General features: G+C 42.2%; 1 protein-coding gene across 2 annotated transcripts in view; it reads left to right on the forward strand.

Annotated features, from left to right (window-relative positions):
* WWOX (WW domain containing oxidoreductase) overlaps positions 1 to 27,276 on the forward strand; it is a 913,938-nt gene that overhangs the window by 218,667 nt on the left and 667,995 nt on the right. For both annotated transcript variants that reach the window (XM_033127955.1, XM_033127954.1), the window contains exon 6: positions 18,982 to 19,070. In XM_033127955.1, coding sequence (XP_032983846.1) covers positions 18,982 to 19,070 — 89 coding nt within the window. The remainder of the gene's footprint in view (positions 1 to 18,981; positions 19,071 to 27,276) is intronic.

The following is a 27,276-nucleotide window of genomic DNA, read 5'->3' on the forward strand; positions in this document are numbered from 1 at the left end:
TAACGTTTCTTGTCATAATTGTTCCACTTTATTATTGGTTGTTAATCTTTCAACGTGCCTAGTTTATAAATTAAATTTTATCACGAGCACATATGTATAGGAAAAAACATAGTATATATAGGATTTCGTAGTATCCACGGTTTGGGGCATGAAACCAGGGTTCTTGGAACATGTCCCACGAGGATTGGGGGGCACTCTGTAATTTAGACTTACATAGAAGTTGCAAAAATAGTACAGAGCATTTACTTACCTTCCCCGAATTTTAACAATTTACCTAACCATACTATAGTTATCAAAACCAGGAAATTAACATTGGTACACAATATTAACTACTACCTGATTCAGATGTCCCCAGTTTTTCCCCAGTACCTTCTTTGTGGTTTACGATCTTGCATTATCTTCCGTTGTTGTGTCTTCTTGGTTGCCTTCAGTCTCTGGCGGTTCCTCATTCCTTCCTTGTCCTTCCTGACCTTGAGACTTTGGTGGGTTTGATATTTTCTCATGATTAGATTGAGTGTAAGCATATTTTGGCAAGACTGTCATAGAAATGACGTGTCCTTCTTAGCGCATGATATCAAGGGGTGCATTAGGCTGCTATGTCTCATCACTGGTGATGTTACTAGCGGATCATTTATTTAAGATGATGTTCTGCTGAATTTCTCCAAAGTTATAGTTCTAATTTTTCCTTTGTAATTCATAAATATTTGGGAGGAGATGCTTTGAGATCATGCTGACATCCTCTTTCTCCTTAAACATCCACACAACTGACTTTTGACATCCATGAGGCAGTCTCGCCTGCAGCTGTTATTACTGTGATGTTTGCCTAATGATGATTTTGTATTTCCTTCGTGCTTTCTATATTTATTAATTGGAATTCTTTTGAAGGAAGAGCTATCCCTTCTTCACTGTTTGTTTACTCAATTATTTTATTTATATTGGTTTGGATTCATGGGTACATGTTTTCATCCTCTGGATTATAATCCATACGGGCCTTATTTATTTTGTTGCCCAAATTGTTCCGGTTTGGGCCATTAGAAGCTTCTTCTGGTTGGCTTCTGTGATGGACTGCCGTTTTAATTGAGTGACTTTCCCTTACTGCATTCTTGTCTGCTCTCCATCTTTTATTTCATGTCACCGTAGGCTAGTGACAATAGCCAAAGGCCTGATATTTGGGACATACTGGCCCAGGGAATGGAAGAGAATTCGTGGGTGCTTGCACAGTGCCGAATTTGTGTCTCGTCCCCCTCCCCTTTAGAAATAATGAGAGAAGAAGACACGGGAAAGTGCTGATGGGGATTTGAATTAGGATAAAGAAAGAATAAACGGACACGGCGCTTGCAGGAAAGGCAGTTATTTCTTTTAGGATTGGAAGGGGTATGGGATGTGTTCAGGGAGCCCCCCTCAGCCTAAAAATAATAGACACAGTTCACCAGAACTTAACCATGTGCCAAGCAGGTGCTGGGCCATGCAGGCTCCGCACATCTTCTCTGGTCCTCCCACGATCTTACTGTGAAGGAGGTTTTCTTATTATGGTTTCACAGTTGGGAGAAGTGAGATGCTAAGGTTCAAAGAGGTCAAAACCCATCAAGGATGTGGTGGAATCAGGATTGCATTTTGTTGCCCAATCCCCTGGGAATGGCACTGTGCACTTTTCACAAAGAACTCCATTCCCGGCAGTGGGCAGGGAGAGAAGAGGAAATTTCCTGCCTGCTGTGATGACGGCACACCCCTGCCCCACCCACTCCCCACCACACAAATCTTTTCTATTCTTTATCAGGAAAAAAGAAATACTTTTCCATGCAGTAGTTCCTGGAAGTGTGTGTGTGTGTGTGTGAAACTCTTCACCCTTCTGTGTAATTTGTAGAATTAAATATATTTATGCATTCCTGTCCATTCCCTAACTTTCTAAAATCTTGCTTTTAGAGTGTGCAAGTGCGTTTTAATTTGTAATGATTCGATTTCACCAGAAATCTGCATATGAGCGCCCCGGCAGAGAAAACATTCCTTCCTCTTCCTACTGATATACTTGACCACGAGTATTCACTTTCTTTTGCTAGCCCTTCTGTCTTTGTGGCCCCTCCACCAATTAGGAACAAAGAACTGTACTCTGGAAGAGATCTGGGCTACACTGTATGAGATATAAGCCCTCTAGCTCACAGCTCAGACAATGGAGGCGCTGGGGTGGGCAGGAACTTGCCAAGGTCACGGACAGAATTAAGGGGAAAGCCTGACTGAGAAGCCAGGGGTGTGGACTCTAGGCTGTCGTTCTGCCATCTTTCTCAAGAATGCCTGTCACTACCACTGACTGACCAAGGGGATAAAAGGGACTTCTTCAGAAAGAGTTCTTAAGAATAAATGCTTACATTTTCTTTTGGCCCCAGGCCAAATGCCTCTTCTCCATCTTAGGTGGAACATTCCCTTAGAGGTAGTAACCTTGCCCTTATTGGCCTGTTGATGTCGCTATCCATCCATAAGCCTCCTTTCCAGGGACCATGTTTGCAGCAAAGACTAATTTTATTTTGGGTTTGGATATATACTGATTACATTTTAGCTTCTGGTATATTTTCTTACCTGTCACAGCCATTAAATTTATTTTAATAGTCACTTTACCCTCCTGATAGCCACTAAAGGGGGAATTGGATATTGTCTATCAATTGGCTTAGTCTGTGAAGGAAGGCCGTATCTAATTACAAGGCATTGTATCGGTTCTGATTTATTAACCATTTACTGTGCTTCGGAGAAGGTAGCATTTGTAGTCGCACGGTTCAGCCTGGATGTAGTTTTCCAGGAGGGCAGGGTGCCCGGAATATCACTGATCTTATAGTTATTACTTTGTGTCATATATAATCTTGTTTTTTCCTTGCAACAAATAAATCTTTGGGTCTCCCTGAAAAAAAAAAAAAAAACATTTGTGGTTACAGTATAATAAAAATAAACCGTTTGTCGTGACTGCAGCTGACATTTATCAGCCTGTTTGTGGGTGCTCTTTCTCTCTCTATATAATACAGAACATAATTTGTCACTTTGTAAATACATTCCAGTCTAAATCCCTGCCAGCATCTGTTAGTGTTTGAAGGATTAATGTGCTACCCTGTGTATGTCTGCACTTGCAGGGAACAGTGTAGCATATGATTACGGATCTTGGGAGAGCAGGGGAACAGGGCATTTTCTATCCTTTTTCTACACGTGTGGTCTTGCTGGCCTTGACTTGATTTTTCTTGCTCTTACCCGGTTTTGCTTAGGTACTTGGAATTTCCTCATTCGCAGGGATTCTGGTGGTCCCTAACCTTCATTCTCCCTTTTATGGTACTGGTCATAGTAGTAGTAGTTTGCATGTACTGTGGATGACCACTGGGAGACACTTTGGCATCACTTAGGCTCGGGTTCAAAATTCTGATTTAGACCTTGAGTTACTTAATTTCTGTTTTCTCACTTACAAAATGAAGATGCAAATGCCTACTTCTTAAAGGTATCGAGGATGAAGGGGTAAATCTGTGAACATGCAAAGTGCCCAGTGGAGAACCCGGCCAAGAGTAATTGGTGGTGGTGTGTCACCTTTCATCATTGTCAGTGGGATCGCTTTTCTTGACACAGGCCACGAAACTCAAAGTGTCAACTGGAGTATCCCAGGGCCATGAGGCAGCTGGTGGTTATGATTCTCTTTGTTTTTCATCTTTTCTTGTTAGTGGGTTCTGTATTTGTTTGGAAATATTTATATCCCTGCAAGTCAGGTGCTTTGTGGATTCCTGTCCCAGAAATCATTTTGCCAGCAAGAAACTGTGGTTTCCAACAAGGCTTGATACTGAATCCTTCGTACTGAATCCTGGATTGAGGGTTTTAAACCCCTTACCAATGGCAAAATGATTCAGATACCTGCTGGAAGGGCCATCCTTACTCTCCCCAGCAGAAAGCATGCATTTCCTAAGTGACAATATGGCCTGTAATTCTTACTACCTTATGAAATGGCACTAGGCTGTCAATCACCCTTAATATACTGCTCTGCTTTGGATTAGAAAAATTCCAGGAAATGGAAGAAATTGCCTCATTAGTAATTCTTTTGTGAGCAGTCTCTTTATTTCATGTTTTCATTCTTTGGTTTCTTTGTGTGTGTACTTCTGCCTGTCTTACCCCAGTGGTTTCCCCCACCCAACCTCTGTGTTTGTGTGGCAAACTCTCTTTTCTCTAATAAAGAAGAAAGTGTGTAGTTCTCTTTTCATTAAGAGAAGCATTGTTTTGCTGCTGCTGTTGTTTTGTTTTTGTTTTTCTGAAATATAAAGGCATATGAACAGGACAGAAATATCATGCCCACATGCCCAGTGGCCAAGACGGGGGCTTGTGATTTTTTGCTTATTATTGGGATTCTCTTTAGCAGATCTGGAATATCTCTTTTAGCCCAATTTAGAAATATCTATTCTTCACACCCCAAGGATTGGCATATTAGGAAAATGTCTAGTAGCCCCTATTTCAATTTTTTGAGAGGTTTTTAATAAACTTCTAGAGATGCCAAAATATATTTTAAAAAGGCATGTGTTCAAGAAGATGTGTGGAATTGAAGGAACCATTTAGTGCTGATTCTTACAACGTGTAATAATCCTCAAATTTAGATTATTTAGTAGTTGAAACATTTTGCAGTTAGCAGAGGCTCACTGCTATGTCCTTGTATATTCTTAATTCTACACATTGTTAGGGACTCTTTATGCCATGCGTTGCCTGCATGTTTATCAAATGGCCTGTGCGACAAAATAACACACACTAAGGCGTGGTGTAATATTCTCCTTTTCTCTTCTACATCCATTGGAATCGGAATAATATCAGTTATAAGACTGTCAGACTTCAGGAAGCACACCCAACTTTCTTGACTCTCATTCTAAAACGGGAATCAGCAAACTGCTCTACGGGGAGGAAATCCAGCCCAACACCTGTTTTTGTAAATACAGTTTTGTTGGGACGTGGCCACACCCACTCGTTTGCATTATCCGTCATGACTTTTGCTTTCATGCTATACACGTTGAATGGTTGGTAATGGCCTTCAAAACCTAGACTCCTTCCTATCTGGCCTGTTAGAGAAAGTTAGTTGACTCCTGTACTCCAGGACTCACGACCATTTGGAGAGAAATGTCTGTTCCACTAAATCAGAACGAGCAGGTGGTCAGATTCGCGTCTTATTTCCAAGCACCTGGAATCAATTCAAACTGCACATGACATAGTTATCAAACTTGGTTAATCCAAAGCCCAGTGGATGGCGGTAGGGGCAAGGTTGAAGTTAGCTAGAGTGTTTTTCGTCATAAAGTTAAAATTGTAATGGTCACAATAAAACCAAAAAAAGCGTAAAAGGCTTTCGGTTCATGGAAGGAACAACGTTCTTGAGAGTGAAGTATGTTTGGCCCCACTGTAATCTCTCAGACTCAGGTAATTTCAGGGTTGGGAAGAAAGTTCTGGCACAGACATAATATCACGATCTGGTAAGGAGAACTGGCTTATCAAAGTGAAGGGAGAACTTAACAATGAATGTTTGCTTCATGGAATGGAGTTTGTAAATTTATGCAGAGCAAGAAAGTCTTCAGTCCTAGATCTGTGGTGAGAGTGACAGTTGGATTAACTGGAAAATGTGACCCTCAGCCAGAATATCCCCAAATCCTTCTAGGGGATTGTGGGGACAGAGTCCCAGAGAGCAGTTTCCAGCCTCTCAGCCTCACGTGGAAAGGTGCTGGCTCAGTTATTAGATGCCAGTTAGCCATTAGCCACTAATATAACTTCCGTGGCTGTGCTGGCAAAGGGGTTGGCAGAGAAGCGGATGGCGGATTGCGCATCGTGTGGATCCTGCTTCCTGTGTCTCCAACCCAGCCGCCAGTGAGACTAAAGTGGTATGACTCCCCTACCTATGGCTCCATGGGTGTTCCTGTTTGGCCTCACCATGTCCTGTGTTCTTGTGCGGGGAGCGGGACCAGAGACCCTGCATGACAGGGATGCATTGCAGACCCAGAAAGAAGTGCAGCCTGCTAAAGTCAGTGCTCTGCTGTGGGAAAAAGAACCAAATGTACCAGGGCTTCCTTTCATAGAGATGAGAGCTCTGGGCTGTCCCCTCACACTGCAGGCAGCAGAAGCTCTGCCTATAGATAACATCTGTATCGTCAAGCCAAGGGGAGAAGGGGAGAGGCTGTTCGTAAATATTGAAGAGGCAGGGAGAGTGTGCGCTAAGGCCAAGCTGCCCTAACATGCATGCCATTTCAAAGTGGCTTCAATGGGCATTTCTAAGGTGCTGTGCCCGCCCCCATGCACCCCCTCCCATTCTAAAGCTGTCTGAGATGCTGCTCTGAACACATACGGTCTGTAACTTAGCGGGCTTTCAACAGAATTACCCAATGTGATTCATTTGTCCCATTTGGCTACAAGACAGGAGACCACAGAGCAAGCCAGACATGAATATGGTCATGTGTTGATGCCCAAGCCAGCGTTGCTTCATGCACTGAGGGGCCAGGACATCCGGTCACTGCACTGCATCTGTATGCAAACATTGGACGCCTCTTCACGTCCTCACGGACTCCCCTTTCCTCAGCTCCTGTTTGGACTTCATTTCCTGAAGCAGCCCTGGTTAAAGCTGTCAGTCAAGCCATGGAAACCACACAGGGCCACCCAACTCTTTTTTCCCTCTCCCCGCCCCCCTGCTGCCTCTCCCCTCCTCGCCCCTCCCCGCTACTGCCATAAGACTATCTGGAATAACAGGCTTGGGTGGAAAAGAAGGGTCAGTGTTCTAATGTATGCTACTGGCCGGGTTATTTGAATTAATTTAGAAGTCATAATGTACTATTGTCTCTCAAAGACTTTTCCAGACTTATCTTATGCTGTTTGGACTTTTCCAACTGTCTAATGTTCCGGCTCCTATTTCTGCTCGCGAACGGGACAATTCTTCCCTGCACACATCTCTTTATTTTAATATCATGGTAAAAGCATCATGGGTCACCATTCTCTGACATTCTGGCTCATCGCTCGAGCTTCAGGCCCGGTAGGTACTAGGTCTGCCTTTCTTTCACATCCTGACAGAGCAGTTTTACCAAGTGAGTTGTAGTGTATAACACTGACCCACATCCGTATCTCTGATTGACAGGTGTCTGTTATTCTTTTGGTGAATAAAGTATCTAAACTTCTTTTGTCTGGTGGCTCCATTGTCCCCTAGGTAGGGACTCATAATCTATATTCATCTTATGGAAGGAGAAATAGAATTTGGGGACCCCTGTTTCTATGAGGCGTAGACCATGAGGGACACATACTTCTACTCAGAGGCCGTTGGTGGAAACCAGATGCCCACCTCGGTGCAAGGTGGGGAATGTACTTCCTGTTTGGTCAGTCTTTTCCCAGCGCAACCCCGTACTGTGGAAAGGGGAGAACTAACTTGAGAGATGCTATTTCTCTCTGGCCACAGTGTATCTTTATACAACAAAGAGGTAATTTTTAAATTCGAGTCTGTTGGTTTCTGCCTTTTAATGTGTGAATTTAAATCCACTTTGATTTCTTGTGAATATGGATATATTTGTATTCATTTCTATGTTTCATCTTGTGTTTCCTCTCTACCAAGAGTTTTTATTTATTATTAGTTTGAATTCTTTTTGGTACAGTTTCATTATATCCCATGCACTCCATATATCTTTTTTTTTTCCTGCTGCTGCTTTGGAAGCTAAAGATTTCCCTTCTTTCCTTTCCTCCTTCCCTCCTCTGTTACTCTTGAAACTTTTATATATGTATCTAAATTGCTCTTACAAAGTATAAAGTTATTTAATGTCTCCATCATTTACCCAACAAACTACACTATGCGTGATTTAATGGATCAACGAAATCTCCCTTCCCATAAAAAAATTTCCTTTCTATTGTTTCAAATGCTTCTCTAATTCCTTTCTAAGTGTAATTTATTGGCACTGTGCTAATGTCAATAATGTACAGAATTTGGGGATAACGACTATAACTTCGTGTGTGTGTGTGTGTGTGTGTGTGTGTGTGTGTGTGTATTGTGTTGAGTTCTTTTTCTGCTTTTATGAGTGTTTTGGTTGGAACCTATAAGAGGCTGCTTAGGCAATTGCCACCTTCAGCAGGAAACCTCATTTCTGTCTGAAGCATTTTCAAAATGTCTTTTCTAGTTCATCTGTTAAATAACCTGCTTTGCTTCTGCAAAACCTTGGAAAGATTTATCTCTTTGGATTCATCCATAAATTAAAAATAACTGCTGTGGTCACTCCTCAAGCATGATGGTACTATTACATGTTTACTGCATGCTTTGCATACCAAGCTCATATCCATCATCACGCAGTGTGGCCACCTTCGGAGAGTCAGGCGCTCAGCCGGCCAGACTGAAGCACCAGGAGAAATTCCTGGCTTTCCGAATGGCGTATGGAACATCTTGGCCCATATCACTAGCCTACTTTTATTTCTACTTACGATTTGTCCCAAGTTCGGTGGTACGTTGCATATTCATTCATTCATTTTCTAAATTAAAGCCTGTCTTGAAAACCTACTCTGTGCCATTCACTGTGTACCAGATATTAGAGAGAGTGATACTTGTATAAAACTATGCATTTTAATTTACTATAAATGTCAGTGTGAATTATTGGTGGTTCTGGTTTTCTTTCATTGTCTCCTGCCGTGTTCTTGGGAATGGAAATTGCTATAACCTTTTTGGAGGACACCCAGCAAAAATCTATCAAAATTTAAAATGTGGATATCTCTTGACCTAGCAATCCTACTCCCAGGAATTTGTCCAATAGAAAAAAAAAACCATATATATTACAAAGTATAAGTATTGCAGCATTGCATTTGGTAACAAAAAATGGAAACTATATAAAATAATATTAATTACAACAGGAACACTAGTTAACACTTACAGGATGTCTGTTTAAGGTGCTTTCCATAGATATTATGTCACTGAATTCTCACAGTGATTCTAAGGAGGATTTTTTCTATTTTTGAATAGAAGGAAGGTCAGACATCGAGAATTTAAGTAGAAAGTTCATAAAGCCTAGTGAGGGATGTGGAGAGTTGAGCCCTCCAAAGAGGAACAGGTTTTAATAAGTGATCAAACACTCCTGCGATGGGCTAAACATACCGGTTGAAACAAATGGAAGTAGAACTCTGTGTAGACATATTCAGTTATGTGTTAATTGGGAAAAACCAGATTGTAAAACAGCACGTGAGCTATGATACTGTGTTCGTAGGAAAACATTGTTGCACCATGTTTTTATATGTGTAGAAAATATATTCTGGAACGATATACATCAGGCTGTCACTCTGCTTATCTTGGGACAGTGGGTTTTGGGAGATGTATTTGCTTTATGCTTTATACACTTCTGCATCATTTGTACTTTCTTCAATGAGCCAGTTTTCTTTTTACAACTAAAGACAAATAGCCCAAGACTGCTTAGGGTTAATCAGAGTACGTCTCCCCAAACTCACACAGGTAACCTTGGCACTGTTGACCCTTAAGGCCAGCTGTAGGGGGCTATCAGTGCAAGACGTTTAGTAGCCCCTCTACCCATTAGATGCCAGGACACCCCTGCAATAAGTTGTGGGGACCAGAAAAGTCTCCAGACATTGCCAGATGTCCCCTGGGTGTTAGAATGCTCCTGGGTGACAACCCCTGAGAGAATCTCGGGGCAGCAGCGTATCCCTGTGTGGTTTTCTCCATGGGGTTCTCTTCCTGTGAGAGCTGTAATGGAAATATCTCCCTTCATCTGAGGATCTTTCAAACTTCAGGAGTCCTTCATGTGGAATGAAGAAGCCTCTAAACCAGCAGACAAATCATGTATTTCTCTTTCTATTCACTTTAACCACTATTGACCTGTCACCAGATAATCAACAGGCTTCCAGATCTCTGTGTTTGGAGCTGCACACCTCTTTCTAAATCTAGAAGGGGGGGCGCTTCCCTAGAGTAGGGGGTTCTAATGCTTAACAAGTTTCATTAAGAACTCAGCTATTAAATATTCAAAATATATAGACTGTTCCTGTTGAGAATATAATTATACAGTAAATTAGCTGATGTCCAGTCTGTTGCCTTTTAAGCACATCTTTGATGTTTCCAGTACTTACATAAGATATAGGGCCTGTTTATTAAGAGTCTTCAACTGTGTATAAAACTAGAGCAGTCAAAAGTAATGGTGTCTGCTGAAGGATTCTTTATCATATGAATTTACCTTTAGTCATCTATTATTTATTTCAGCTATTTTATATGCCATTATAATAAATATTATGACAGAGAAAGCTTTTACGCTTCAACTTATTGTACTACTCTTTACTTGCCTGCAATCCTTCAGGAAAATGTAACCATGCTTTACCTATAGTTAACGTAAATCATCACTTACATTAGAATGAAAAATTCACTATGAAAAAAAGGCTCTTTCTTCAATAGCGAGGCGTAAATGCACAATCATGTTGACTGCCAAACTCCTGTGCCATTCGCTGTCCTTTCTTAAACTGTTTTTAAGCTGCAAAGTGAATACATTGCATAGAGGGAAATTGGAAGGTTTTAGAATATTTTCACTCTCTTGTTAGTTTCTGGCAAGATAAGCATTTTTTATCCAGAGTGCAAAATATTGCCAATTACTGTCTAAGCATTTTTAATAGTTTTGCTTTACGTGGCACATAGCTCATATACCAAATTAAATAAGCTGTTATCCGGTACAATTTCTCCTTGAATCAGCCTTACAATTACCTATAGATATTGATACAGTTATTTTATAAATTGAGTTCCAGCAACACAAGGCAAAAATTGTGACTTGTATATAATGAAAAAAGAGTTGTCATGATTTTCTTATTAGGGATGTTTGTGTATTTTTGCGGGGGTGGGGAGGACAGGGGCGTGAAGGCTGATGCCTGATGGTTGATCTGAAGGTCAGGAATGACAAACTCAGGCCCTATCCTTTAAGGCTCTAAGAAAAATCCAAGGCTTTGCCAAGGATCATGTTTGGTTTGGTTTGCTGTTTCGAAATGTGGAATCTTCTCTGAGAGCGTTTTTACTTGTCAAATGCATGGTGGCATGCAGCCTGGTACAAATGTGTAGAGCCGTAAAAGAGCCTCTCACATTCTCCTGTTTCCTTGGGTGCCCTGTCGGCAAGAGCATTTACCAGTGCATCCTTTTCATGTGTAGGCTTGTCCAAAATTGGGCAAACTTCCCATCAGACGTGCTCACGATGGTGGTTTGGGTTGTTCAACTGAGAGGTACAGGAGCTGAAAGTAGATGCAAATATTTATTTATGCCTGTATTTACCAGGGAAGATGCAGCCATCCATTGCCGCCATTAGCGTCACTTAAATGGTACTGGAGAGATTAGTGATATGAAGTCCCACATAGGATATTGATGAATTATTAAACCAGTTTCGTTCGGTCTGTATTGTAGTGCAGTGAATAATGCCATGTCAATAATATGCTCAGCGCCACTGTCTCTAGCTGTTGTAAATGTGACAACTCCTATTTAAGGATGCAGGACATAAAATCAGGACTGAGCGTATGTAAAGTGGCAGGGGGAGAGACATCAGCATCATGCAATTAAAGCCCATTGGATTAGAATTTGCAAGATGCCATTAGCAATAAGCTCTGAATGTAGATTATTGCCTCGGTTACACTTTCTCTTTCAGCAATAGGCTTCTCTTGTAAATTCTAAAGGCATAAAATAAATATGATATAAAATAGACACAGATAAGAATATATAGGTGATGTTAATTTCTTTATAGCTTCTTAGTGTCACATGTTGCGGAATATGACGACAAGGGGACAGTGCAGTGCGGTATTTCAGCAAAGACGTGCACTTTGGAACCGATCCCATCTCGATTGGATACCTGGATCTCTGTCTTACTGGCTGTGCCACTTTCAACTCTCAGCCTCTGTTTCCTAGTCTGTAAAATGGGGGACATGCTATATATTACACTTTTAAAAGATTTTTCGTATTACTATTAACTAAAAAATAAACACCATGCATATCAGAGATGCTCATTTTTAAGCTTTTATTATCAATAAATACGTGTGAGAACTTTTTTTTTCTTTTTTTGCTTTTATTTTGTTTTTGGGAAACCCGGAAATAAACTCTTCTGTAAGTGTTAAGAAGGGGGTAGGCATATGCCCACCGGATCCACATAGATTGGCATTTTCAAGTGAGAATACACACTAGCCAATTCCCCTTAAACACGAAATCCTGCATCTGCAGTTGCGTAGGGTACGTCCCCCACACCTTAAGGAGGATTTGCTCTGCTTGTACTGGAGGCTGGGCTCCCTGCACCCTTCAGTGCCTCTGGGTTTTTCTGTCTTTCCACCTCCAACAAGTGTCCTGGGTGCTTCTCTTTGACCAACTCAGAGAGGGCGCTTTCAACACAACATAATGAAGAGCTGTGCTCCCCGCTGCTAGGCTAGGATTGTGACCAAAGTGGTCAAGCTGAGTGGAGGAAGCAAATCTCGTGTATGAGACGAGAGTATTTTGAAGGACACCCCCCTGACTCCACCTAGTGTGCCCGTGACCCCCAACAGCTTCGTTCCCAGACCAAACACTGGGGGTTCATTACAGGGAGAACTCGGAGAGGGGAGAAAACTCGTAGTCCCACGTAATGAATTCACAGGCAGTTTACAATTAATGATGATTTTAAAGTCATCATTAGTATTTAAGGTAGGCTTGGTCACTCACATCCTTTGTGTACACTTTTCTAAAGGCCTACTACCGTGAGATAGTAACCTTTTCTTGCTCTTCTATTGCTGGTGAACAGATGATGGGTGTGAGGTGTTCTCTCTTACGTGTTGCAATGATGGGAGAGAAAAGCAAAGAGATAAAGGAGTTAGAATCCATGGAATATGCATTTACCTTTAGAGGCAGTGTTACTGAATGAATGAATGAATGAATAAGTGAGTGAATGAATTCACTCTTATAAATGCGGTCTTTCTTACTGTTGAACAAGAGCAAGGACAGAAAACTGCCTCTCTGCGAGGAAGTTCCAAATGTGGCGATTTTCTCTGGGGTCGGCCTGGCTGTGAGGGCCTCGGAGGGGGCCTCAGGTGGGTGAGAGGGTAGGTGGGTCGTGTGGGCACTACGGAATACGCTGTCGCGATTAGAATCATGGTTTGGTGGGGATCGTGGCTCGCTTAGCTATCGTCTGGGTGAAGTTGTGCAGTCGCTTTCTGGCCGTCCGTTTCTCCGTCTGGGAAATGGGTGGTCGACAATAACTGTCCCCAGAGGGTTGCTGTGGGGGTAGAGGGTGCCTGGGCAAGGATTCATGTGGCCAGGGTTCCATGATTGCTCCTGTTGGCCAGTCGTGCTCCACGCTGCCCTGTCAGTGAAGAGTGAAGAGTGAAGCAGTTCGGGGCGTAGGGTGATGACAACTACGGGACCATCGAGTATCAAAACAGCCGCAACAAACAAACACAATGATGGTGGTCGGTGGTAACAGTTTTAGACTGCTTATCGGGTACTGGGTACTGTGCCAAGTGAGATATATAGATACATATCTATCCTCATTTCCTGATAAGGCAGGTACCATTAATTATTTCTGTTTCACAGAAGAGAAAACTGATTGCACATGAAGGCGAAGTAACTTGCCCAACTTGTAAGTGCTGGAACTGGGAGTCAGACCCAGAGGGTCTCACCTGAGTCCATGGCCTACACGAACACCTTTTAGGGTCAAAACACTCATTGAGTGTGGGACCTGGGGTACCCAAGTGGATTCAGTGAGGCTACTTGTCCTGCCCAGGAGTCAGGTGTCATCCTTCATCACCGTGTCGCTGTGCAGACTTACCCTGAGCTACTTATGTGAATTTTATGACATAAAGAAGGGATTATGTCACACAATTACTAATGTGCGTTATTATAGAAAAACAATGGTCATCACATTTTAGCAGTGGCCTTCCACATGATAATGATAATAGTTATTATTTATGTGCCCCAAGATATGTTCATCATATCTAACTTTTACTCTCATCCTGCAGGGCATATGCCCATTTGTCAAATAAGGCAGCCGAGGCCCCAAGGATTCAACGAGCATCTCTGAGGTCACACTGCCAGGGCCGTGGTCGAGGTCACACTGCCAGGGCCGTGGTTCCAGGGCCGCCAGGCTCTGCAGCCTCAGCTGCAGATGACAACATCTTTCCACTTCATTTAAATACCGCACAATCCCCATATGGTTCCTTTGGTTTCAGGCGGTATCACATCTGAGTCACACTTGGCTAATTCATAGTTATAAAATGGTAAGAAAAATCACTCTTGCATAACAACAGCAAGCAGCCCCTTTGATTCTGCACGTACAGGCTCTTGAATCACTGAGACAGGTTTTGGAACTTAATAAAGAATAGACCGAGAAGACTTGGTCTGTTGAGGGTGTCAGTGATCTGTGCCACCAGCGAGTGCCCCTGGATCCCAAGAAACGGAAGAAGAGTATGGGGGTTGCTTAATTACTCTTGTTTTCCTGGTTGAGCCTGGGGTGTTGGGAGCAGGTGGGCTACTCAGCTTCTTAGAAGTTGCCTGATGTTTCATGTGTGGGATGCCACCTGTGCGGTTCTGTTTTAAAGTGATGGGTACGAGCATCTGTGTACGTCATTTAAAATAAATTTACATTCCTATTTTGCCTGAGATGATTAGCTTGTGTACTGGTGTGATTAAAGAGTGAGCATTTAGGGAAGGGTTGAGAGAGGCATTTTACATTTTAAGATACGAAATTCTTAGTATGAAATTCTTTCTGTTAAACAAAGCCAGATGGATGGATGGATGGATGGATGGATGGATGGATGGCTGGATGGATGGATGGATGGATAGGAAAGGAGGGAGAAAGAGGCACATGGAAAGCTGACAGTGTATTTGCAGGCGATGGGATTGTAAATGCTTTTTTTGGGTCCATAGTCATCTATTTTTTTAAAGTTTTTTTGTGACTAGTGAAAGGGTGAAGTAGGAAATGGCCTGAAATAATCCTGGAGCAGTAGCCAGGGCCAAGTCATGGACTTTGTGTTGGTCGTTATTGTTCTTCCTTATGTATTTCTACTTCTCCCTTTTCTGGCGCGTGGAGGGTTGTGCCTTCTTGAAGCTAAGCATCGCCACATGGCTTGCTCTGCCAATGAAAGCTGAGCAGGAGCAACGTCTGTCATTACTGAGCAGAAGACTTTGAGGTCCCATGTGCAATTTGCCACACTCCTTTCCCCACACTGCAGAGGCTGGTGATGTTATAGAAAATGGAGGTTCCATCTGCCTGGACCCCTGGCTCCCCACGGTGGACATGACTCCACCGACCTGGGATGGATATGAAACGTAAGAGAGTAATAACCCTTGGTTGTTTTAATACGGAAGTTCGGGGACTGTTCCTTGTTGAAGCATATCCCGATTGATACAGAGGCTCAGGTGTGAGCCATGCTGAGGAATTTGGACCATATCTCGTTGGCCATTCCAAGCTACAAAAGGATTTTAAGCTGTGACTTTGTATACGTGTGTGAGTTGCCAATCTGGAGAGCAGACTCTGGCCAAAAAAGGCCTGAGCTTTTCAGGTTCTAGACAGCATGTGTTAATTCTAATACCTCTTAATATAAAAGTCACTGGTTCCTTAGTGGTGATGGAAATTTTCTGTATCTTGAGTGTGGTGAAGGGTATATGAATTTGTACGTGTGATAAAATGTCAAAGAATTATACACAAAGATATTACAGGTAAAGAAAAGAAGTGCATCCAAAAAGTGGTGAGATCCAAATCATGTCTGAGATCTAATAAATTGCCCCTTGCCATGTCGACGTAATGGTTTTGATAATGTCCTACACATGGGTAAGATGTCACCATTGGGGGCTGCCGGGAGATGGGTATATGGGCACTCTTGGGTACCACTTCTCGTGAGTCTGTAGTGAGTTCCAAATGAAAGTTAACATCAACAGCGAAGAGTTCATGAGTTAAGCCAAGAAAGTGAGATGTGGTCAGTCCCAGATTCAAAGCCAGACTTGGCAGGAAAGCTCACGTTGGCAGATTGAGTGTCTGCCGTCACCTAGCCATCAGCAATGTATCCTTCTAAACCGTGATCCGTCAGCCACTGTGTTCTCATTTAGAGTATGTCCCACGATAAACATTTCTATAACGTTGCTAAGTTTCTTAGATAATTAGAAGAGCAACCCCCACAACACAGGCGCGCGCGCACACACACACACACACACACACACACATACACATACACACACACCCTAATTCTAAAAGCTGTGTTTTTCCTTCACTGGATGTACCGTATCGCACAGCCTCCCTCCATTTCTCAGGGTCAGTAGTGGAAACAGAAACCTGATACTGAGGGCAGGAGAATTACCTGAGTAATAGTGTGTGGACTTGAATCACTGTCCCCAGGAGCCTAGTAACCCGCAGCCTGTGGATTAGTCTGTTGAACTACTTGATGGCTTGTGAACCCTTGTTCCCCCTGGATGCGTATGTTCTGATTTTGTTCTTATTGGTAGTGGCAGCTCTGTGCTTTATTTTAAAGTGAAGGGGGAGGACCAAAGATAACTTATCAACTGTAACTTACACACATAGAAGAATGTACAGGCCCACTTGGCCATGCCATCATTTTCATTGGAAAATTGCATTGGGGTCACCATCTGGGAATGTTCCCCCGGTTTTATGGGGGAAATATGTATGTGCGTTTTTATAATATCTTGTGGAGTTCTTATAGGGGGCTTGGCTGAGAGAAAACAATGTCTTGACCACGCCTTCCCCTACGGACGGATATCTGACTTTCTTCCCGGGGTGCATTCAAAATTCTGTAAGATTCTGCGGACGGCCATGACAATCATGCTGTGAGTGAAGTGAGGCTGGGGCTGGAGGACGGAGGAGGAGCGTGAAAGGCCAGTTTGTTTGCTAGCTCTGACTGTCAGGTCAGGTAGTGGAGACTTTATGAGGCCTAAGAGTCTTCTAGGGGAATAAGTTAGTCTTTGGCTGACTTCACACTCCAAAGAGATATTAACCATCAGATAAGTATCGGTTGTTCAGACGGAAAGCGTAAGGGAATTTGCTCCTCATCTGGAAGCAGGGTGCAGCCTCCTTCAAGGGCATTCCCTTGTCCTGGTGACAATTTCCTGCTCTGTAGGATGAGGGGCGTGGCCTTGCCTCACTGTGACTCTCTAGCCCCAATGTTCCCCAATCTGAGGAAGCGCTAACAAAACCTGGGTGTTGCCACTTTCCCCATTCCCTAGGTCCAGTTAAATGCTTTTCCAGCTCCTTTCAAAATCTGCACGTTTGGGCCTGCGCCACTGTTACCTGAGAAGTGTAAATCCACATTAGCCAGCTTGCCTTTGTCACTGATACATTGTTGGGTTTGGGGAAGTCATATCACCCTGCTCGGCCCCCTTCCCCTAAAACTGGGCTCTGTTAGTACATTTGCACTGGATCCTCCAGGATCTAATAGATCTGGTCTGCTGTGCTCTTCAGGGAGGACCTTTGAATATTATTAACACCATTTCATGCTCCATGCTGCATGGTGGTCTCCCCAAACCACCCTTTACTGCGGGTGGCCTCAGGGAAAGAATTGGGCACAGTCGACATTTTATCTCTTTCTAGTTAAATTTACTAAATACCTGTCTCTTCCAGACAGGGTGTTAGGTTCTTTGCACTTAGCCTCGCAATTCTGTGAGTAGATCATGAATATTCACCTTTTATCAATGAGGAAACTGAGGCTCAGAAATGTGAAATGGCCCAAAGTCAGTAAGCTGCCTCTGCCTGATGTTTATTATTCAAAGCTTGGGACTTGGGTTAGAGCCCAGGACCTAGACAGCCAAGATAAACTGCCCCAGATCTACTGGTAAGTATCTCAGCACAGTTTGTATCCAGTCCTGAATAAGACAGTTCAGGTGGAGGATGTTCTCAGCAATGCCATTTGCATCCCCCTTCATAGTGTTAGAGGTATCCTGTTATTCTCCTTCGTCTTACTTCAGCACACAGTCCAGACAAGAATTCCCAAGTTAACCGTTTGTGCTATGAGACTCTTATTACCTGATTAGGCAGCTGGCCTGGCATCCTTGGCTGTGTGTCCTTTGGAGGAGATACGTTTAAGAAGTGATAGTATTTCCTCTCACACCCTGAAGTCCAGCTTGTCTTAAAAATTGGGACTGCCCTATAAACACAAGCGATGTCTGAAAGGCCACTCTGATCTTTCCAGAATTGTGCTCAGCGGCCGTCCAGTGGACCATGCGTGCTTCAAAACCTGACTGCTCCAGTCCTCCTACTTTCTCTACAGGAGGGAACTTGGGCTTTAGTGTCAGATTGACTTGAGGTCAACGCTTGCCACTCCCATGTCTTACCTCTGTGATCTCTTACCAGATTCCACCTTATAAGAAAAGGGAACATATAGCCCATCTCTCAGGTATTGTGAGGACGAAATGAGATGGTGCGTGTACGTGCCCAGCCCTTGGTAGGCTCTGAATGGGCAGTGGCTGTTAGAAGCATCATTATGAGTACCCACCTGTGCCCCACCTGTCCATAGAGTTCTCTGGGTTACTAAACCCGGGGGATCTAAGTCGGTCAGGATCTGTCGGTATGAATGAGGTTTGCCTGTTTTCGTACTTTCTGTAAATGAATTGCCTTTAATTTTTGATGGACACTCGTTGAAATCATTTTAGAACCCGGATGGCAGCTTTCGAGATGAAAATGTTGTCTCCTGAATTCTTGCACAAGCCGGCTTTGTCCTGGTGTTCCCCTATCATTCTAGTTTTTTTTTTAAGCATCCAGATTGAGAAGGAGATACGTGAGCCTAAAGACCCTTAGGCGTCTCCTTGGTGCAATGAGTGAAACAGCACAACCCCCAGCCTGCAGTTTTTGCAGAGCCCCAGCCTCACGTCCTCCCTAAACTTGGCAGTAAAAGCCCTGTTCTTCTATTCATTCTGATGATTTATATTCTCTCTGGGCGTCTAATATTAAACAGGGGAATTCCGACATGTTCCATAACACATTTACTGTAACTTGATACCATGAACTAAACTTGCTGTTATTTATCATTTCTTTTTATTTTCTCTCATTCCAGCATAAAGCCAAGGTAGAAGCAATGACCCTGGACCTCGCTCAGCTCCGTAGCGTGCAGCATTTTGCTCAAGCGTTCAAGGCCAAGAATGTGTGAGTGTTCCAGGGGAGGGTTATAGATCATCATATCTTGCTATTGTAATGTCTTTATCAGATGAACACAATTGGGAGAACGCAAGGCTGTTGTGTTGTCTTGGCGTCCAAGCAGGAGGCTCATTTATGTTGGCCCTGCGAAGGCACATCGTATTTGTTTGACTCTCATTATGAGATGTGTCATCCATCTCATAGCCGCTTCCCCGATCAAAGGGAAAAGACCCCATTAAGGCACTAGTAACAGTGGTTAATAAAAGTCAGCTGACGGTGAAATGCATCCTGATTATAGACATTTCTGCAGCCTCAGAATCGAGGAAAAGTATATTTTAATTGCATTCAGGAACAAGGAACCTCCGCTGTCTGGTACTGCAAAGGGGCTGAGAGTCAGAGCACGCGAAAAGAAGGTTCCACTGTTTTGCAGACCTGCATTGATTTTATGTGCTGCATGAACATGGCTCCAAACACATGGACTCCCATCGTGAGAAACTCGTTTCGTTTCATTCTTTTTGAGTCTTTCAAAATGCCCAAAGGAGGAAGCCTTCGATGAGGGTTGGCAAATTTTTATGCCGTCACATGCTAACCTCCCTTTCTAACAGCGAGAGAGCAGGCAGGCCTCAAACCCGGCACTGAGGAAAGCCACGGTGGTTAACTCCGTTTTAATTACAGTATTTTCTTTCCAAGTGTTTATTTTTACAGTTCCTTCATATTTTTTAGGGCAAGAATGACTGGTTTCTCATTTAACACAGTGGTTTAAATTTCCTTAAAAAATAACTTCGTTTAATTTTTTTTTTCTTCGGGGAGTTGATTTAAGCACGAGGATTAAGTTCATACTAGAACGGTTGGTGCCAAGGATAAGATAGTTCCAAAGGTGGCACGAGAATGATGGAATTCGGAGTGCTCTGCTAAATGACAAGCTGTCTCTGGGTTAGGCTCTGTTAGCGTCTTTGGTTTTATGGCTCTCCAATCAGACGATGGCTGGAAGGAGAAGTATCTTCAACCAAATATTCAGATGGGACTGTGGTGATCTGACCCCTCATGCTGCCCAGTATCCAGTTCTTCTTGTGTCTCGCTTAGCTTCTGAGCTCTCTTAGATGGTTAAGAAGTCAGCTCTCTAAAGCCATTTCCGGAACAAGCAAGTGGCCTGAGTCTTTGAGGTTGAAATATTGAGTGAGAGTCCTTAATGAGGGTTGTACCGTCTGCTTAAGTACAGGCTGTGCGCTCGTAGGAATATATAACATCCCCAGCCAGCCGGCCAGCAGACCTACTGTGTGTGCTCTTTGCAGTGTTTGGCAGTTTTAGCTGCTCGCTCTGGCCAGAGCTCTCAGAGAGCCTTAAGTCAGGGTACAGCAGTCGTTTTTAAGACAGTGATTCACTTATACCTTCACCATTCATTTACCCCGGGTTTATTCATTTAGCACACGTTTAATGAGTGTCTCTAAAGCCCCAGGCACCGTTCTAGGCTCTGGGGTGAGAGGGGTGAAGCCCAGTTAACCTCAAGGAAGCCATAATCTCAGTTGTCAGCAAGCAGTGTGTTATTGCAAATGGCTGACTCCTCAACCTGATATTTTGGTAGTTGTTTCGGACAGAGCAATAATACCAGTGACAGTAGCAGCAAGAGCAGCTCCTTTGTTGAGTGCTTATTATGGGCCACACACAAGAATCCTCTGCACACAGTTTCTGATGTAGTTCCCAAAGCAACCCTTCAGGGTCGGTGCTATTTATCATTATCTCTATTATGCAGAGGAGGGAGGTGAGACTAGGAAGGGTAGGTTAGGAATGTGAAGGCACATGGCTGGGGCGCAGAGGGGCTGGTCCTAGGTGGCTTGTCACTCCAGAGCCCTACTTGACCACCGTGCTGTGCTGTCTCTCATTTTAAATGCGATGGAAACTGAGATCAGAGAAAGGGAGTGACTTTCACAGGGTCACTGGCAGGTTGGTGGCAGATGCAGGATTTTTATGCAGTTCTGACTTCCTTGCTCTCTCTCCCTGATACCATGCTGCTCTAGCAGGATTTTAGATGTAATGCCTCTTTCCACTTCGTCTGATTCTGTCAGACCGCATTGGAAGGGAGCCGTTTTGCTGAAGAGAGCCAACTGTTGCATAATAGGACTACCTTCCAAGTCTTAGCAGGACCATTAGTTTTTAACCATTAAGTAGTTCAGAAATCGTCAGATTCAACTGCCTTTTGTAATCACCAAGCCCAAGCTCTTAGAGAAAGCTATCGCCCATTTTGCCCTAATCTTAGATTTTAGCTAATGGCTTTGTGCTTTTGTACTTCTAGGTTAGGAAACAAGGGTGATTTTTCTTTTAGCAAACCCTGTACCACCAACTTCTTTATATGTGTCTCTTGAGAGTACGGTATTTTACATGTTTTAGAGAAATATTGTGGTGGCAAAAATAGGCATTAAAAAAAGCGAGTGATTTCAACTTTTGAAATACTGCCAAAGTGAAATCTCTCCTGGATAGGCAGATGACAGTTTAGTACTTACAGGTCTTTAGATTCTGAGAACTGTCAGAAGTGAATTTAAGTGCTGGTGACTAGGCTGCCAAGAAAAACATGTGTAGCTCTAGTCTTATCATCACCTACCATCTTTAGACATTAAAATTTCCTTGTGTGTAAAACATAATGACAAATGAAAGAAAGCCTGCCAGTGCAGAGCCAGTCTCTTTCTGTGCTGGTGGACCGAGGAGAGGAAAAATCCTGAAATTTAAATTCCATGTGGATGCCCTCATTTCATATTTCATTTGAAAGCCTGTCTATGTGCACACCGGAAGTATTACCAGGCTCCTTTGTCCTGTGTTCATTCCCTTGGTTCATGTTCTAGCTCAGGTGTGTTTTCCCCACTCTGGGGTGGGCAGCATATCGTGTAGCCTGAGACCGAAAAAAGTAGACACAGATTCGAAATGCGAACCGTGGTGGACACACAGCTCATTGTACTAAGGTGCCAACCACCCTCCATCCGTTTTCTACCCGGAGGGGATGCAGGTTCAGCCTCTTCTGGGATATCTTCTTTTTCTTCTTTTGGGAGGTAAGGGGTGGGAGGTAGGCCATTTCCGAATGAGCACTGCGAATATGGTTATACAAGGTAATAGCTTCTCATCCACTTCTTGTTTATTCAGTGAAAGGCCATGTGCTTAAGCACTGATGCCCGTATTCTGTCTCTTAATTTCTTACAATGGTCCTAGGCATTCGTCATTTTTATCTCTATTTTACAAATCGAAAGGTTCCAGCTTTTCACAGAGAGGCTAAACGACTTTCCCAAGTTTAGCAAGTGGAGGAGGATCCAGGATTTGAATCAAAGTCTGTCTGAGTCCAAACGACTTTTCTTTTTGTTACACCTCACACTTCAGTCGTACTTTTTCGTAAGGATTTCTGTATTGGTATGTATTGCTGAGTAATAAGTTACTTCGAAGTTTAGTGGCTTAAAACCACTTAAAACAATAAATATTTCTATCCTCTCCTTCAGTTTGTTTAAATCAGGATTCAGATAAAGTCAATAGATTTTTCCCTCAAATTTTTCCCATTGTTTAAAAAAGAAAAAAATTAATGCAACGTATTTGTTTAAGGGCCCCCGGTTCTCCTCTGATTCTGTGTAGTCTGTGCTTCAGTGACTGCATACCTGGGGTGTCATTTAACACGTTTTATTGTCTTCTAAGTTTCCTGTGAAATGGTAGCTAACCATCAAGCTCTAGAGGCTTGAACAAATTCCGGTTTAATTTTTTGGCAAGAATAGTTCATAGGTGGTGGTGGTGAAGTCCTCCATCAAGAGGACACATATGCCTAGTCTCTAAAGCTAATTTTCTTAAGGCTCAGCACCTTTACCAACCCATGCCTCTGCCTGCTTTCTCTCTTTGTCTGCCCACCCCCTTTTCATTCATTTATTGTGTTACTCTCTGAGCGCTCTTCTGGGTGGTCAACCCAGGAAGCCCCAGCCTGCTTTCAGACGGTTCTCCCAGGAGTTAGTGGTGGTGGTGGTCAGCCAGTGTGTCTCAGGTTGAATTATTTTGGGCATTACTGGAAAGTTCCAAACCAAAGCCTGTGGTAAGTCCCAACCAAACTGAGTTTTGAAGGATATTTTTGTTTAAACTGCAGTCCTGAAGAGCAGCCAGACTCCACACTGCCTGGCAGGCAGAGACATCGTCAGAGTTTGAAGCGCTGGGACCCTTACTGATGGTTCAGACCCAATATTGGGGTTTTCTGTGGTGGGCTCTGAAATAATAGTACGTTGTTTGTGGTGCTTTTGCACATTTTCATCTGTAGTTTTATCTGCTTAGTTTAGTGAGATGCTCCCGTTTTGATTTGGCCCGACAGAGTTCAACAACTCCTAGAACTAGGAGATTTGTAAATAATGTTTTCTTTTTCAGATAATGTTTTATAGTTTGAATTCCATATATCCTTGGAATAATGGATACCTGGATTCCAATCTTGGAATTTTAAAAGTTGTTGGTGGCACATAATGTAGGAAATTCATACTTGGATCTCAGTTACCAATCAGCTCTTATAATACTGATCAAGGGTTTGAGTCACATGGAAGTTAATTGAAATTGATAGTAAGTTCATATTAACATAATATGTGCAATTCTAAAGGTTTCTGGAACTTCCTTGTTGATCATGGATTTCTGCTTTCTCTTCTCAACTTTCTGTTTCCAGCATAATTTAAAGAAATTAGGCTTTATTTCGCTTAAAAATAATATAGAATAGTAATGTTTGAAATAAAAGATTAAAAGAACAGTGTTCTAACCTCTCTTTACTTTTTAAACATTTGAAGGGAAAGAAATCTTTAACAAAGTTATTTATTTTCACTTTTTACTAAATTACTTTCAGAGCTTGAATCTACTTAATCCCAGATATAATATTCTTGGATTCTTATTCCAAATTTTGCAAATCCTTCTATGGAAGTAGGTTATAAATTATAAATAAATTCCAATTTTTGAGGGATAAGTTACCCTGACGTCCAATGTGTAAATTACATCTTAATCTTTTTTTTTTTTTTCTCCACTCAATTTTAAGAATGATGTCTTAGCCAACATATCTGCATTACTCTTTGCTCAACATGAGAAATCCATTTCTGGTTTGCCTAACAGAGGATCATGTTGCTTTGCTTTGATCCTACAAAGCAAAGGATGAAAACTAAAAGAAAAGAAAAACAGAGAGGCAGATTTTAGCTATAATAAACTCTCTAAATCTAGATCTGAATTGTGACTTTTTCAGGAAAACATTAAGGTTTACAAGTTAATTTTTTTCTCATCCCATACAATTTTCCATCTTAATTTATTGAAAAGTCATATTGCGAAACATTTACTGTATCTAGAGACATCAGGGAAGAGCTCTTCCCTCACAAGTACATTTTTTGCCTTCTGACAATTAGGTCTTTAGGCATCAACTCTTTTTAATATAATTCTTTAACTCGAAGTCGTGCAATGTAGTGCAGAGGTCAGCAAACTTTTTTGGTAAAGGCCTAAAGAGGAAGTATTTTAGTCTTTTCAGGCCATAAGATCTCTGTTGCAACTACTTAACACTGCTTCTGTAGCATGAAAGCTACATGGACGATTTAAATCCCAGTCTACTGCTTCCTAGCTCTGTGGCCTTGGACAAACTCTTAGCATCTCTGGGCCTCACTCTCTGGATCTCATAACATAGATTATCACATACAACTTGCAGGGTTGTTGAGGAGAATAGCCATAATGCATGAAATAACCAGACACAGCTCAGTGCTCTATGGCTGTTATTAATATGTATTTGTATAACCTATGGCTGTTATTAATATGTATTTGTTTCTTATCTTGGCCCTAAAGAAATGTGAGAAAATTTTAAGAATACGTATAGTGTGACAAAGTAGAAATAACATATCTACTTAAACAGGGAAAGGAGATAAAAGTAGACTAGTAATGTGTGGTCTTAGAGAAAGAGTAGATCTCCTAAGGCCTTTACATTATTAAATACCGGGCCTAAGAATGAGCTTTGAGATTCCTGGCACTCAAGAGAAGAGGGGACATCAGCTTCATGCTGCTGTTGCCCACATACCATAAGCATGACAACAACCAAGCGGAAATGGTTGTCACTATAGCGACGCTCCACTGAGGGTCCCAGAGCACTTATTACTCTGCTGAGTGGTTTCCTTCTGTTCTTTGTTATCAAAGCCATGGATGTGAGGGATACTTCACAGTTAGTTCTCTTTCAGAGTAAAAGGCCAGGCTGTTGGCTTTGCCATTGCTACACCTGTTTCTCTTAGCTTTGGGCAGCTTCTCCAGGTGATCAGAGTAGCCTGAAGAGCAACCTGTTTTGAATAAGTGAGATACAGCAGGACATACGGTACATAATGAGCTTATGTATTCTGGGATACCAAACTACTTCTTCCTTGTTTTTTATTTAAAAAAATTTTCCCTTCACCTCGTTATTTATTTAGTGCTTTCAACAGTGCCAGGAACTGGACTAGACATTGGGATTAAACCATTTGCCATTTGACTTCTCTCTGTGCCTTATGTCTCTTTTACAATAGTCATGAAGCTCAAGGACTTTTTGATAACTTTGCATGATGACAATCTTCAAAAATATGTCTTTGGTAGAGAAGAAAAATTATTAAGTTAATTACGGGCCATTTTGCAATTAACTTTGTCAGAAAAAAAGTTTCGGTGAGCCTTTTTGCCATCGTTGAAAGTCATCACTGCTAAGCTATACATCACAACGGTATTTGCAAAATAGAGTTTTGATTTTCCAACAGAATTCTACGTTCAGCTATCACTATCACATTTCATAAAATCAAAGTGATAAATGTTAATTGAAGACACAAAACAACCTCTCTTCCAGGAAGAATAAAAACCCAGCTTTGGAGAGTAAATATAATTACTTTGTGGTAGCTTCCTCCCACAATCACCAACCCACCAATGCATACATAAAACGATGTTATGTCTTCAACTTTAGCAAATAATTTTAATTTCATTGCTGGTCTTCAACAATGATCTCTTAAAGCACAGGACTAGAGCACAAGTCAGCAGAGTTGTTCTGAAAGAATCAGATAAGTAAATATTTCTACAAATATCTATGTAAATATTTTGCCTTTGTGAGCCAGATGTATGTCCTTTCACAGCCGTTCAATGAGTATTGAGTGCACCTTGAGTGTTGAGAGAGACCATTGCAATGCAAAAGTAGCCTCTGATAAAGTGTAAATGACTGGACATGGATGTGTTCCAATAAAACTTTATTTATAAAAACAGGAAATGGGTTGGGTTTCAGATTTGGTCTGGTGGTTGTGGTTTGCTCATCTTGGACTAGAACTCTCTGTCCCTTGAAATGTAACTCATTTTAATAGCATCCTGTCTTGCTATGAGAAATGCACACCATTTTTCTTACAAAATAGATTATGCTAGGTCTGGTCAAGAAAAATAAGTATATATAGCCAATGTTGTGTGTTGTGTGCAGGGTTAATTTTAATTCTCTGCAGAAAGTACTCTGATATTTAGAAGATGATAAAAGAGATAAGAGTTTGAGTACAACAGCATGCTATGGTGAGTTTTGGAACTACTGCCATATGGGAAAACAGGTGAACTACAACAATTGAGTGTTTAAATACTAAAGACACTGAAGCCCTAATTGAAGCTTGTAAGGCTATAATGATGGTGATAATAGTGTTTCCTAAAATTGATCACCTATTTATTGATGTGTCATGCACAGCTAAGCTCTTATATGCCATCCCATTTTAACCTCATGAGGACTTAGAGGGTAGGTCAAAAATGTTAGAAGAATGGCAGGGTCTTATGGTTCAGCCACATTTCATAGGTCAAGAAATCGAAGCTTGAAGAGATTAAGGACCATGACCAATGTCACTCTAGCGAGTTGGTAGTAAGGCTAGAACTTAGTCCAAAATCCGCTCTCCCACTGAGCTCAGCTTAGACAGTAGCTTGGAGATTCAGAAAGATCTGTCTCATTTGGGAAATGCATCATGTGGGACACATTACCTCTGAAGGAGATTTGTCCCATTAATAGAATGGATGACACCTCCTGCCAACTGGGGCAATTATTAAGGTCATTTCAAGGTTGAAGGACATGCTTCTTGCAGCCAATGTTCTATCATGAAGAAGAAATTGTTTTCTGAAATATGTGGAAAAGAGGTTAAACAAACCCAATAGAAGAGAGGCTCATACCCTCAGTGAAGGCACACTGACTGTTTTCCACTAGATCTCTAGAAGGTGTCTCTCCACAGAGTCA

This window comes from Rhinolophus ferrumequinum, chromosome 15 (genome assembly GCF_004115265.2).
Source record: "Rhinolophus ferrumequinum isolate MPI-CBG mRhiFer1 chromosome 15, mRhiFer1_v1.p, whole genome shotgun sequence".
NCBI lineage: Eukaryota > Metazoa > Chordata > Mammalia > Chiroptera > Rhinolophidae > Rhinolophus > Rhinolophus ferrumequinum.